Below are 13,144 nucleotides of genomic sequence, written 5' to 3'. Positions count from 1 at the left end.
AGGGAGTCGCGGAGGGAGTGGTCTCTCCGGAACGCTGATAGGAGTGGGGAGGGAAATATATCCCTGGTGGTAGAGTCTGTTTAGAGGTGGCAGAAATGACGGAGGATAATACGATGTATCCGGAGGTTGGTGGGGTGGAAGGTGAAGGACCAGTGGAGTTCTGTCCTGGTGGCGATTGGAGGGGTGGGGTTCAGGGGCGAAGGTGCGGTAAGTGGAGGAGATGCGGTGGAGAGCATCGTCGACCACATCTGGGGAGAAATTGCGGTCTTTGAAGAAGGAGGCTATTTGGGTTGTTCGGTATTGGAATTGGTCCTCCTGGGAGCAGATGCGGAGGAGGCAAAGGTATTGGGAATATGGGATGGCGTTTTTACAGGGGGCAGGGTGGGAGGAGGTGTAATCTAGGTAGCTGTGGGAATCGGTCGACTGATTGAACTGGTCCTCACTCTTAACAACTTCTCCTTCCAATCTTCCCACTTCCTCCAAACCAAAGGAGTAGCCATGGGCACCCGTTTGGGCCCCAGCTATGCCTGCCTCTTCGTCGGATATGTGGAACAGTCCATCTTCCGCACCTACATGGCACAACCCCCCACCTTTTCCTCAGCTACATCGATAATTGTATCGGCGCTACCTCATGCTCCCACGAGGAGGTTGAACAGTTCATCCACTTTACTAACACCTTCTACCCCGACCTCAAATTTACCTGGACCATCTCAGACTTCTCCCTCCCCTTCCTAGACCTCTCCATTTCTATCTCGGGCGACCGACTCAACACAGACACTTACTACAAACCAACTGACTCCCACAGCTACCTAGATTACACGTCATCCCACCCTGCCCCCTGTAAAAACGCTATCCCATATTCCCAATTCCTTCGCCTCCGCTGCATCTGCTCCCAGGAGGACCAATTCCATTACCGAACAGCCCAAATGGCCTCCATCTTCGAAGACCGCAATTTCCCCTCCGACGTAGTCGACGATGCTCTCCACCGCATCTCCTCCACTTACCGCACCTCTGCCCCTGAACCCCGCCCCTCCAATCGCCATCAGGACAGAACCCCACTGGTCCTCACCTACCACCCCACCAACCTCCGGATACATTGTATTATCCTCCGTCATTTCCGCCACCTCTAAACAGACCCCACCACCAGGGATTGCTGCATATTTTAATTGATTATGTGTATTTTGTATATACGTATATATACAGGGAGGAAATGGTTTATACTTTATTACAATGGGCACTCCGCCCTCTACAACCTTGCAAACGGGAAGATGATAAAGATGGAACTTGACCTGTTGTGTGGACTTGCCATTGCCAGCATTGGTGCACAAGAAGGGCCAGTTTACCTGTGCGATCCCAAACAAACAGCGACTGTGTGCCAACTATGCCAGGAAGATGTCCTTATGTACTGAGAGAAAGTGAGGACTGCAGGTGCTGGAGACAGACCCCACCACCAGGGATATATATCCCTCCCCACCCCTCACAGCGTTCCTCATTTCCCTTCCCCCACCTTATCTCAGTACCAACCCCCGGATTCAGCACCTCCCTTTTGACCTGCGATCTTCTTCCCGACCTCTCCACCCCCACTCCCTCTCCGGCCTATCACCCTCACTCTCACATCCTTCCACCTATCCTATTCCCAGCACCCATCCCCCAAATCCCCTCCCCTCTACCTTTTATCTCAGCCCACTTGGCACACCAGCCTCATTCCTGAAGAAGGGCTTATGCCCGAAACGTCGATTCTCCTGCTCCTGGCCTGCTGTGGTTTTCCAGCACCAAATTTTTCAACTCATAATATTTGACCGGGTCAGTGGACCAGTCATTTAGTAAAATTACCACTATGCTATTCCTGCAGTTATTACAGGGAATAAACTCAGAAATTGCTGGAAAAAAACTCAGCTTGCCTGGCAGCATGTGAGGAGAGAAAGCAGAGTTAATGTTTCGGGTTCAGTTGCCTGAAAGACCCTTCTCAAGGAGGCTCTTTGAACCCAAAATGTTATCCTGCTTTCTCTCCACAGCTGCTGCCAGACCTGCTAGATTTTTCCAGCAATTTCTGATTTTGTTTCTGATTATTAGCACCTCAGTACTTTGTTAATTTTTTAAAAATTAAAGTAAATAACTGATTTTAGCAAGCATACATAATATGGAAACTTAAGCAAATGATAAGGCAAAAGATAAAACATCCGTATCTGTAACCATTTTTATGCCATTTATGAAAACATTTAAACATGAAACATTGCTTATTATTTCAATGGATGTAACAAAGTTGTATAAATATGAACAAAAATTTGCAAATTCTGAAAGTCTGAAATAAAAATAGAATTTCCATTGACTGATATAAGTTAAATTCTAAATTATACCTTTAAAGAAAGGTATAATTGTTTGGAACACTTCTGAGAATTCGTGTATATCTTCCCAGAACACAAGAAATGTTTGCACCCACCTCTCACTTAAAACAATTTATTTATGTATACTACACCAGAATGTGTCATTTCTTATTAGAAAATAATTGTCATAATCTATATGATTTATTTAGATCAATGAAAAATAGCTGCATTTAAATAATATGGCATTTATTTTACATTTATTTATATGCATGATATAAAATGCACAGTATTAATTCATTAGTGTTGTGAATAGTGTTTTGCTTTCATAGACAATATATACAAAATGTCTTTGCCTGAGGTGTGGTGACCCTCAGGTTAAACCACGGCCAATTGTATCTCTCTAATGACAGAGCTGCCCTACAGTTCTCTAGAACTATAGAAACCTTACATTTGACTAATATACAGTTGAAATGTTCTGGCATTTCCACTGTGGCAAAGGAATTCAAATGGTAAATCCTAAGAAATCATTTGTATGAGAGTATATCAATGAATCACATGAATCAAAATTAACAGTTCAAATAATAACAAAAGACATTGAAATATTGTACCATCGATGATTATAATCCCCCCCACCTCAACAAATGTTTCCTTTGCCTCCTCACCAGCAAACAGAATTGCATTTTTGAACATGACTGTTCTCCAGTACCTTTCTCAATCTGCCATTTATCTCTCTTAATATTAGACCCAGAACAATCATGAGTGAAATCAGGAAGTGCTTTCTTATTCAACAGATAATGGAAATCTGGCAAGACTATGAATCTTGTGTGAACTCAGATTTATGATTTTTTTTAAATTTAAGGACACTGTGAGATATTAAGTAAAGTTGAGTTAATGGTATATCAGCTTTGATATAACTGAGGGGTGGAGTAGACTCAGGAGCTGCTCCTATATTCCTTTGTTCCATTGTGACACTAGAGTGACCACTGGAAGGCAATTTGATTGCAGGAATAGTAGACAGTGGCACAGCAGGAGCAAACACAGAGATTGCTGGAGAAACTCAGGAGTTCTGAAGACCAGACTCAAAGCGTTAAGTCTGTTTCTCTCTTCACAGATAATGCCAGACTTGCTGAGTTGCTGCACCATTCTCTGACTTTGCTTCAGATTTCAAGAACCCACAATATTTTTCCGTTATTTGAGTGGCACAGCAGGACCAGCAATTGAAAAGAGAGAATCCCTGCCGCTTTATTTCCTCATCTTAAGTTCTTGGAAGCTGGAACTGATCTAAGCGTCCCACCACTACCCGAGCTGGGATAAGTTAACTCAGCATTGACAATGCATCAAACTCAGCTATATTCCTGGAATATATGATTCAGAACTGCATCACAGATACATTTAGTCACTGAGCCACTGGTGGGCTTGCACTACCACAAATTGTAAATATCTCCAAACAAAAAGTCAGAAAACCTTTATCAGACTTGAGACTGAACAAAGGTTGGTTGCATGGCCTAAAACTAAAGTCTTTCTGCTTTCAATAGCTCGGCTTCACTTGGTGTTGTACCTGACAGTTAATTGATCCAACAGGAGTCCAAATCTGCGTCTGGTCTGAAGTTGTGTTTGAAGCTTTGGTCTTTCTATTCAATGGTGCAGTTCAGCAATGCTTTCTCCTGTTTCACATTTCTATGTTAATGACACTTAGAGACAGCCCTTCCAGCTGGTGTTCACTGTTTGTTTTCACTGGAGCAGTGTCTGCCTCAAAAACATCATCCCCAGGATTCAGGCACAACCTACAGCACTCTCCAGCAATTAATGTTATCACAGATCCAATAACTATTAGAAAGGCAAGTGCAAATATTAGAAGTAGAAGGGGGCTGACGTTTGTGATGCTTTCAGTATAACATTCTCCTTTGTGATCACTTAATAATTGGACTGTTGAAGAGTCATTATGGTTTGGGTAAGAACATTGGGTGTCATCCATATCTGGGATTTCAACCATGGCACCATTCAGTGCATCCAGCCAAGTCAATGCACAACAATTAAAGTAATTTCCACTCAAATACAGTGTTTTAAGAGTTTGGGACATGTTTCTTGTTACTAAATCTTGAAGAGCATACAAATTGTTGCCCCGAATATCAAGGTATTGCAATGGCGAACATCCAACACCATAAGGTAGACATTCAAACTGATTATGTGACAAATCCAAACTTCTGAGGTGACTCAAACAAGGCAGAGTCACTTTGGTGCATTGCATCAAATTCCAACTTAAAGAGAGATATTCTAAAGATTGTTCCAAGCCTGTCAGAGCCTGATCTGGCACTTCCAGATATTTGTTTCTTGAAACCTCCAAGTACACCAGGGGAGTTTGATAGAATGTGTAAGGTGCAAGCAGTGTAATGTTATTTCCATCGAGGTTGAGGTATTTAAGAGTAGGTATTCCAGAAAAAGACACACAGTCATTGTGGCTGCCGTGGATTTGGTCACCATATCCTATGCTTTTATTTGCCACATTACAAATCTTTACATTATTGTTAGCAAGATTGACTTTTTCAATTTTAGGCAGAGCTTTGAAAAACTGAGAGGGCAGTAACTGAATGGAATTATTTTGAAGGAACAAGTACCTTAAGGAAAGGAATTTTTGATTATCTCCCAGCACAGATATATTGTCCAGTTTATTGCCACTTAAATCTAGAGAAGACATGGAATTCAGTTCATCATTATCTTCTACACTAAAATTCTGAAAACAGTTTCTACTGAGGTTCAAGTGTTGGAGAGAATTAAATTTACTCAGAAAGCCATGTGATATATCCGGCAGTACATTGTTGCTTAAATCCAAAGATATTACTTCTGATAAATTTGCGTAGGCACTATGTTTGATTGTCTTATTTAACACTTTAAATTCTTTATATCGGTTTCTTGCATCCCACTCAGCTGAGTTGCTCAGTAGATCAGGTGTTACACTGATCATTAAATTATTTGACAAATTCAAATGTTTCAGCTGATGTAATTTTAGAAGAAATGGGAAATGTAACAACCTGTTGTGACTCAGATCAAGTACTTGAAGGTGATGTTGTTCCTTGTTCTCATCTGCCATGAAGAACTCAATGCCATTTCTGCTGAGGTTCAAAACTTGGAGCTTAGGAAGATGAAAATTGGAAATACAAGAAAGTGAATTCATGGCCAAGTTCAACTCAAGCAAGTTTGTCAAACATTCAAAGGATCCTGCTGTTATTTCCGTAATATAATTTTTTTCAAGGAAAATGTATTTCAAAAACTGCATCTCACAGAACATATCAGGGGTCAACTTCATCAGTAGGTTCCCTGACAGATGTATTTTTTCCAGTGAAGACAGATTCTTCAGGTGTTGAGACACTGTGTCACTGTCCCAAAAATTCTCTGACAGATCTAGCACTTTGAGTTTCTTTAATTGGCTGAAGGTTTCGTGACTGGATGAGAAGTTCCTGCCTAGCCGATTATTTGCCAAAATGAGCACTGTCAGGGTAGTCAAATGCGCCAGAGCTCCTGATGTTATAGTCTTCAATTGGTTGTAAGAGACATCCAGGTGTTGCAGTGAACTGAAATTTAGCAGCGATTCTTCTGTCAATGCTTTGATTGAATTATGGGATAAATCTATTGTTTCAGTCTCCACCATTGGAAGATCAGGCACTTTGGAAAGATTTTGATATTGACAGGACACAACATGGCCTTTCTGCCAAATAAGATTAAAAACAATAAATATTCCTCTTCTCTCACAAGCAGTTTAAATAGTTTAATACTAGTTTAAGATCACTGTTTTATTTGCACAACAATAAAAAAGTCAGCAAATATTTTTCAGCATATTCATTAATTGCCAGCAGTGAAGAAATGTCCAATGTTTCTATACATTTTAACATGGAACATAGAACATAGAAGAATACAGCGCAGTACAGGCACTTCGGCCCTCGATGTTGCGCCGATCCAAGCCCACCTAACCTACACTAGCCCACTATCCTCCATATGCCTATCCAATGCCCGCTCAAATGCCCATAATGAGGGAGAGTCCACCACTGCTACTGGCAGGGCATTCCATGAACTCACGACTCGCTGAGTAAAGAACCTACCCCTAACATCTGTCCTATACCTACCACCCCTTAATTTAAAGCTATGCCTCCTTGTAATAGCTGATTCCATACGTGGAAAAAGATTCTCACTGTTGACCCTATCTAAACCCCTAATCATCTTGTACACCTCTATCAAGTCACCCCTAAACCTTCTTTTCTCCAATGAAAACAACCCCAAGTGCCTCAGCCTTTTAAAGGGGAAGAATTGATATATTTTGAGTTGGGACCATTTGGGCCCTCACAACTTAAGTTTTAGAACACTGCAAATTGATGATTTCTGTAACAAGAGTCATAATCATTGGGCTGTACAGTACGGAAGCAGACTTTTCGGTCCAACTCAGTCCCATTTACCGGCACCTGGCCCATATCCCTTTAACCTTTCCTATTCGTATACCCATCCTTATGCTTTTTAAATGTTGTAATTGTATCAGTCTCCACCATTTCCTCTGGCAGCTCATTCTATACACACACCACACTCTGCGTGAAAAAACTTGCCCCTCAGGTCCCTTTTAAATCTTTCTTCTTTCACTCTAAACCTATGCCCTCTACCTCTGGATTTCCCCACCCCAGAGGCAAGGTCTTTGCTATTCACCTATCCATGCTCCTCATTAATTTATAAATGTCAGCCTCCGATGCTCCAGGGAAAATAGCCCCAGCCTATTCAGCCTTTCCCTATAGCTCAACCCTGGCAACATCCTGGTACATTTTTTCTGAACCCTTTCAAGTTTCACACCATCCTTCCGATAGGAAGGAGACCAGAATTGTAGCAATATTCCAACAGTGGCCTAACCAATGTCCTGTACAGCTGCAACATGCCTCCCAACTCTGACACTCAATGCACTTACCAATAAAGGAAAGCATACCAAATACCTTCTTCACTATCCTATCTACCTGTGACTCCACTTTCAAGGAACTATGAACCTGCATTCCAAGGTCTCTTTTATAAAACTATACATATATTATCATTTTGCAGAAAATAATTACATTTTAACGATAGGGACAATTATATTTTGTAGTCTATTATGACATAACTGAAATAAATAAGGTAAATGAGATTAAAAAATAATTGTTAGAATAATTAAATGTCTTTTTTCATGATTTGAACAATGTTGTGAATCAATTTATTTGCAATGAGCCTTTGGTTTAGTGACAGCATTCCCACCTTTGAGTTACAGGATGTAATGCTCAAATTCCCTGACAATTCGAGTGAGTTGAACCCAGAGCTCAGTATCTTAAACCTGAGATCCAGCAGTGTACTCAGGACTGGTGTATTTTATTGCCTCAGCTCACTTTACGGGGTGTGAGAGATCATCAAGTCCCTTCGCTATACCTGTGTATGATTAGCTGCTGTGTTGGTATCAGGATGCTCATGGCTGTGGAACGAGTTGTAGCCTATTTAGACTATAAGTCCTTTCATTATTTTAATGGGAGACTGTCCAGATGTGACAAAAAACACATCAAATGTTAAATTGTTCACTGTAAAATAGCGGGTATGATTCAAATCTGAGAGAATTTCCACTTTTAATTTGAAGCTGCATCACAAGTTTTCACACGAAGAACACGATAACTAAACGTATAAAATCATAGTGAGTAAAATCTGTGTAATAAGAGATGTGCCATCAAGTTCACGCTCTAACTGACCTTATGTAACTGTTAGTAATTCTGCCGCTTGCATAGACTGACTCTTGCTTACGGAGGCGACTAACCGCAGATCAAACCTCTGAACTGAAAATTCTGAAATTTCTACCTGACCCAGGAAACCAAAATAAGCAAAAAGAAAGTCCAAACCATCGGTCAAATGTATTAATCTTTTTTGTTCAATAGTGACTGTATCACATCCCGCACTCTCAACGTGAGACATGAATTAAAATATTCTGATTTTCTAACAATTTCTTTAAATCCGTCCGTACACCTTTACACCCCCTTCATAAAGGCTACAGCGAATAATCTCCAACAATAAAACGCAAACTGTACTCTTCACAGCTGTGTATAAAACATGACATGAAGAAAAATGTAAGCTGCCTTAATTGTGTCCTTCCATTGTAAAATTACATTTTTTTTAACATCATGCATTTAATTCAAACAGAGTGCTGGGGTATAATTCCTACCTGCTGACAGGCAGTGGATACTGTGCTGTTATCATCACTGCTGCTTTTCCGAAGGCAGGACAATGCCGTAAACCACAGGAGCAGCCGAAGATTCATCTCTCCGCCCCAGGCAACAATAGAGTGACACGACTGTACAGCGTGTAATACATATTCCCAGATCCTGATCTATCGTAATCGGGGAAAATTGCAAGAATTTGGAAGTTATTTGCGCACAACGTGACTTCTGACCCACTACTTTTTGTGTGGGTGAGTGGTCTGGAATAGAGTTAACCCCCTATACACACACACACACATCACGAGATTGGTGTTCAACGATCAGCTTTTCCTTCTTACCGTGGTTATGTTTTGGCGGTATGTCTGAAACGCTCATAAAATGTAGAACGGAGTCGCAGAACTCTCTACCTGTAAAATCGGTCAACTGAATTTAAATAGGAAATTGTTGGAAAGTCTCACCGAGTACATAACATTTATCGTTTACGTGTGTGCTTTTTTCGATATTCATATTTGCGAATTTGTGCGTGAAGATATTTTTTGATGTGTGTGAGCATTTACTTTATTCATTCGTGGGATGTGGGTATTACCTATTACCAGTCGGTTAAGGGTTAATCACACTGCTTTGGTCTGTAAGCCAGATTTCTTCCCCAAAGGGCACTAATGAGCCAGATGGCATTTTCCAACAGGAAAGATGATATTAACTGTGCTAGCCATTAGGGTAGATTTTAATTCCACATTTTATTGAATTCAAAATTCGCCATTTCTTGTAGTGGGACTTGAACCAATTTGCCCAGAACAATAGACTGGGGTTCTGCTTTTCTACTCCAGTGACTTATCACCACCTACACTGTGTTGTCTATTCTGTCCGTTCATCCCCATTCAATCAGATCTTGACTGATCCATGACCTAATTCTCCATGTCTTTTTGCCTAACATTCCTTAACACTGTTGGTTGACAAAAAGTCTATCCATCTCAGTTTAAAATTAATTATTGCATCTAACATCACTTGCTGTTTGCAGAAAGGGATTTCAAAATTCTACCACCCTGTGCCTCATTTCACTCCATCAGGAGATTTAGGAGCATGGTGTAGCATCCCAATGTCAGGGTTCAAATCCACCTCAGAACTTGGTTATCATGAAAGGTGTGTTATAATACAGCCAAACAGATTAATTAGCAATCTGCAAGACAGATGGAAAGAGGGAGAAGTTTATTGATCAACCAGAATCAGCTGCAGTGCACACTCCCTCCCCAAATCCACAGTTAAAGCACTCCATTCAAAGGTCCTTGCCATGAGAAAATGTTATTCTCATTCTGATAGACTACACACATTTCACTCCTGAAAGTTTCAATCCAATATTTATATCATGTGCAAAGTTCTAGTCTGTTAAAGAAATAGCATTGTCTCCCTACCTACTTGTTAACCCTAATATTTTCAAAAGTTTGATCACACCACTCCTTAAATTTATTCTAGTTTGCACAATCTCTTCTTGTAATTAAGTTATTTGATAATTCTGATAAATCCATGCTACAGTCCCTCCAAAATCAGCACATCCTTCCGAAAGTGTGGTGTCCAGAACTGTTCATAATATTATAGATGTGCCAAGCCAATGAGAGCCCTAGTCCAGGCTCCTGACCAATTAGAATGGGCAGCCAGGAAGGTTAATGCAGTCATTATGAGGAAGGATTTACATTTAAAAGGGCCACAGAATGTTTAAGAAAAATAATCCATCAGCACTTTTGAGGTTGCAGCAAGGCACCAGACCCAGAGAGGAGTCCTGGGAAATTACCCCCCTCTGGGTCTCTCATTCTTACCATTGGGTCTTGCTGTGGATGTGATAGATTTAAGAAAGCAGAGATCCCACAAGAAGAAGGTGGACAAGCTCTCAAACTAAGTAAGCAGGTATGGAAGTGACTGAACAAGTGAGCAGCTGGAATGATAACCTGGACACAGTGCACTAAGAGAACTTGAAGTGGCAGGAAAGGAGATTGACATAACCATTTCAGATGCCAATACTCACTTTTTGACCAACATTTTCCTACACAGCACATCTCAGATCAACACAGCTAACACCTCAATTCATTCCTTTCTCTGCAGGAACTCCATATAAAGAGCAACACTTACATTGGCCTCATTCTATTGCTCTTTTCAGCCCATGCATCACATTATTCAATGGTAAGAGGTTGGAAAGTATAGATATACAAAAGGACCTAGGTTTCTTTGTCAATAAATCACTGCAGGTTAACTTGCATTGCAGTAAGCTATTAGGAAGGCAAATGTAATCTATTAGAGGAGGATTTGAGCACAGGATTAGTTAAGTTTTGCATCAGTTATGTAGATTAGACTGTACCTGGAATTTTGTGTGCAGTTTTGGTCTCCTTGTTGTGGGAAGGATAATATTGCCATAGAGAAAGTAGAAAGAATGTTCACCAGACTTGCTTCTAGGATAGCAGGAATGTCATATGAAGAGAGATTGGGCAAATTGAACTTCTATTCTCTAGACTATCAAAGAATGAGAGGTGATCTCTTTGAAACTTACAAAATACTTGAAGAGATAGACAGGGTAGTAGTTTCCCTTGTTGGGACATCTTGAACAAGGGGAACAATAAAAAATAAGGGGGATACCATTTAGGTATGTGTTGTGAACCTTAGAAATTCTCTACCACAGAGAACTGCGATGACTCAGATTTTGAGTGTGTTTACAGTTGTGACTGATAGAGGTTTGATTACTTATGGCGCACAGCATTATGGGGATGAGGTGAGTAAAAGGCATTTAAGCATTTGATCAACTATAACTGTATTGAATGGCAGGGCAGCCTTAATGGGCTGATTAAACCCATTAAATCTCATCCTGAATACTCCTTCTGTGGTCAGAAAATCCTAGATTGCAACTTAAACCTAGAGCTACTGTCTCATGTACAGGGGTGCTGCTGAATCACAAGACCTATGATAATTATTGTGAAAATTAATACTTAGCTACATACAAATTGATAAGAAACAGAAATGTGGAGTGGAGGAGGCAGTGCAGAAAGAGTGAGCTTCTTGTAACCAAGGCCTTGTTGGCAATGCATGGCCACTTGGTGCGGCGGGAAGGAGGTCTTGTTCTATGAGGATGGAGATGTCAGCAATAAACTGAGACCTCAACAGTTACATCCTCCTGAGACATTGATATTAACACATGTCAGGAAGTCTAGTTCCCTGCCTTTAGAATCCTTGCTATGTGGAGAAAGTGAAGTCTGCAGATGCTGGAGATCAGAGCTGAAAATGTGTTGCTGGAAAAGCGCAGCAGGTCAGGCAGCATCCAGGGAACAGGAGAATCGACGTTTCGGGCATAAGCCCTTCTTCAGGAATCCTTGCTGTGTGTCTAATTTCTTTTCAGCTGGATCTTGGTATCTACCCTTTCTATTCTATGGAGAGGCATATGGGTGAAGTGAAGGTAGCTGGTGCTGCTGTACTTGTAGCTTGAGTTGTGACTAAAACAATTAGTGGTGCAACCTTGTGTCCAGGCCCTTCAACAGAGTGGCCAATAGGGATGCTTAACCTCCCCTCATTTTAAAGCTGGCAGTAGGGAAGAGCAACTGTAGGTAGGTGACATTCTGGCCAGATGAAGTGCTTATCAAGATGTCACTAATCACCTATTGACCATTGGTGAAGCTTTATTGATCAAACTCTTGCCAGCTCATCAAGTTCACAGAGTAAGTTTATTTCCATCACGCATTTGCCTCTTTCAAGTTGTCACTTTGGAGAAACTGCTTCACTGGAATTAAAGATAACCCTTGGCTTTTCCTCTTAACTGTAAGCTATCTATGTTTGCCCTACTTCCCTGCTACTTCCACCGTCATCTCCAAACAATATGTGCAGGGGGCTCATAGACATTCTTTTCACTGAAACGGAGATCTCCTTATTAGCTCCCTCCTCCACCTCTTCTGATCCTTTTGGGGAAACCATGAATCAAAATAACCAAAGTTACCAACTGACTCTTAAATGAAATTATAGATAAGGTTTGTTTTTTTTTGTAATTTTTACTTTAACATAAATCAGAAACAATGAAACAATGCCAATTAAAACTGAATTAACAAACAAGTGATCCTTCAAATAGAAATGTAAATTTAATTTTAAGTAGACAACACAGCAAAAATATTTTTTCTACACCAATAAGCATTTCCTTCAGCATGTAGGGCAAATGTACAGTGCCATAATGTGCTAGTGTTCATTCCCAGGTTAATTCAGGAATCCTATCTAACAATAGTTTTCATCCTCAAATTTCAGTGGTATGATTATCATCACCAGAGCACCTCTATAAACCTGTTCTACCTCGGATCAGGACAGTTCTGATTTGTAACTTTTGTTTCAACTGACCAAAAAAGACCCTGATTCACAGTTAGGCCAGGTTTTGGAAATCACCCAGTTCTTCAGTACCTTTGAACCATTCAGACAGCTTTCCAGACTTAAAACCTTTCAGCTAATTTGTGTAGTATCGTCCAGCCAACAGGCAAATTAACTGCTTTCTGACAATGATATGGCTGGTTCTGTGCTGTGTATCTCTATGACTCTATGCCAGAGGAGGTGGTGGAGGTTGGTATAATTACAACATTTAAAAGGCATCTGGATGGGTATAGGAATAGG

General features: G+C 40.7%; 1 protein-coding gene across 2 annotated transcripts; it reads right to left on the bottom strand.

Annotated features, from left to right (window-relative positions):
• Positions 1-1,705: 1,705 nt before the first annotated feature.
• On the bottom strand, positions 1,706-8,757 carry LOC122557351 (transforming growth factor beta activator LRRC32-like). 2 transcript variants are annotated; one of them, XM_043704980.1, is made up of 2 exons: positions 8,527-8,757; positions 1,706-6,027 (listed from the first exon to the last, which is right to left on the bottom strand). In XM_043704980.1, exons 1-2 carry the CDS (start codon positions 8,620-8,622, stop codon positions 3,994-3,996), a joined length of 2,130 nt encoding a protein of 709 aa, XP_043560915.1. In that variant the 5' UTR covers positions 8,623-8,757; the 3' UTR covers positions 1,706-3,993. The 2 variants fall into 2 exon arrangements, with proteins under 2 accessions (XP_043560915.1, XP_043560916.1); XM_043704981.1 differs by having other exon boundaries at positions 1,706-5,454; positions 8,527-8,756.
• Positions 8,758-13,144: the final 4,387 nt, after the last annotated feature.

This window comes from Chiloscyllium plagiosum, chromosome 15, assembly GCF_004010195.1.
Source record: "Chiloscyllium plagiosum isolate BGI_BamShark_2017 chromosome 15, ASM401019v2, whole genome shotgun sequence".
NCBI classification, from domain to species: domain Eukaryota; kingdom Metazoa; phylum Chordata; class Chondrichthyes; order Orectolobiformes; family Hemiscylliidae; genus Chiloscyllium; species Chiloscyllium plagiosum.
The sequence above is the reverse complement of the archived record's forward strand: the minus strand, read 5'-3'. Positions and strand labels throughout refer to the sequence as shown.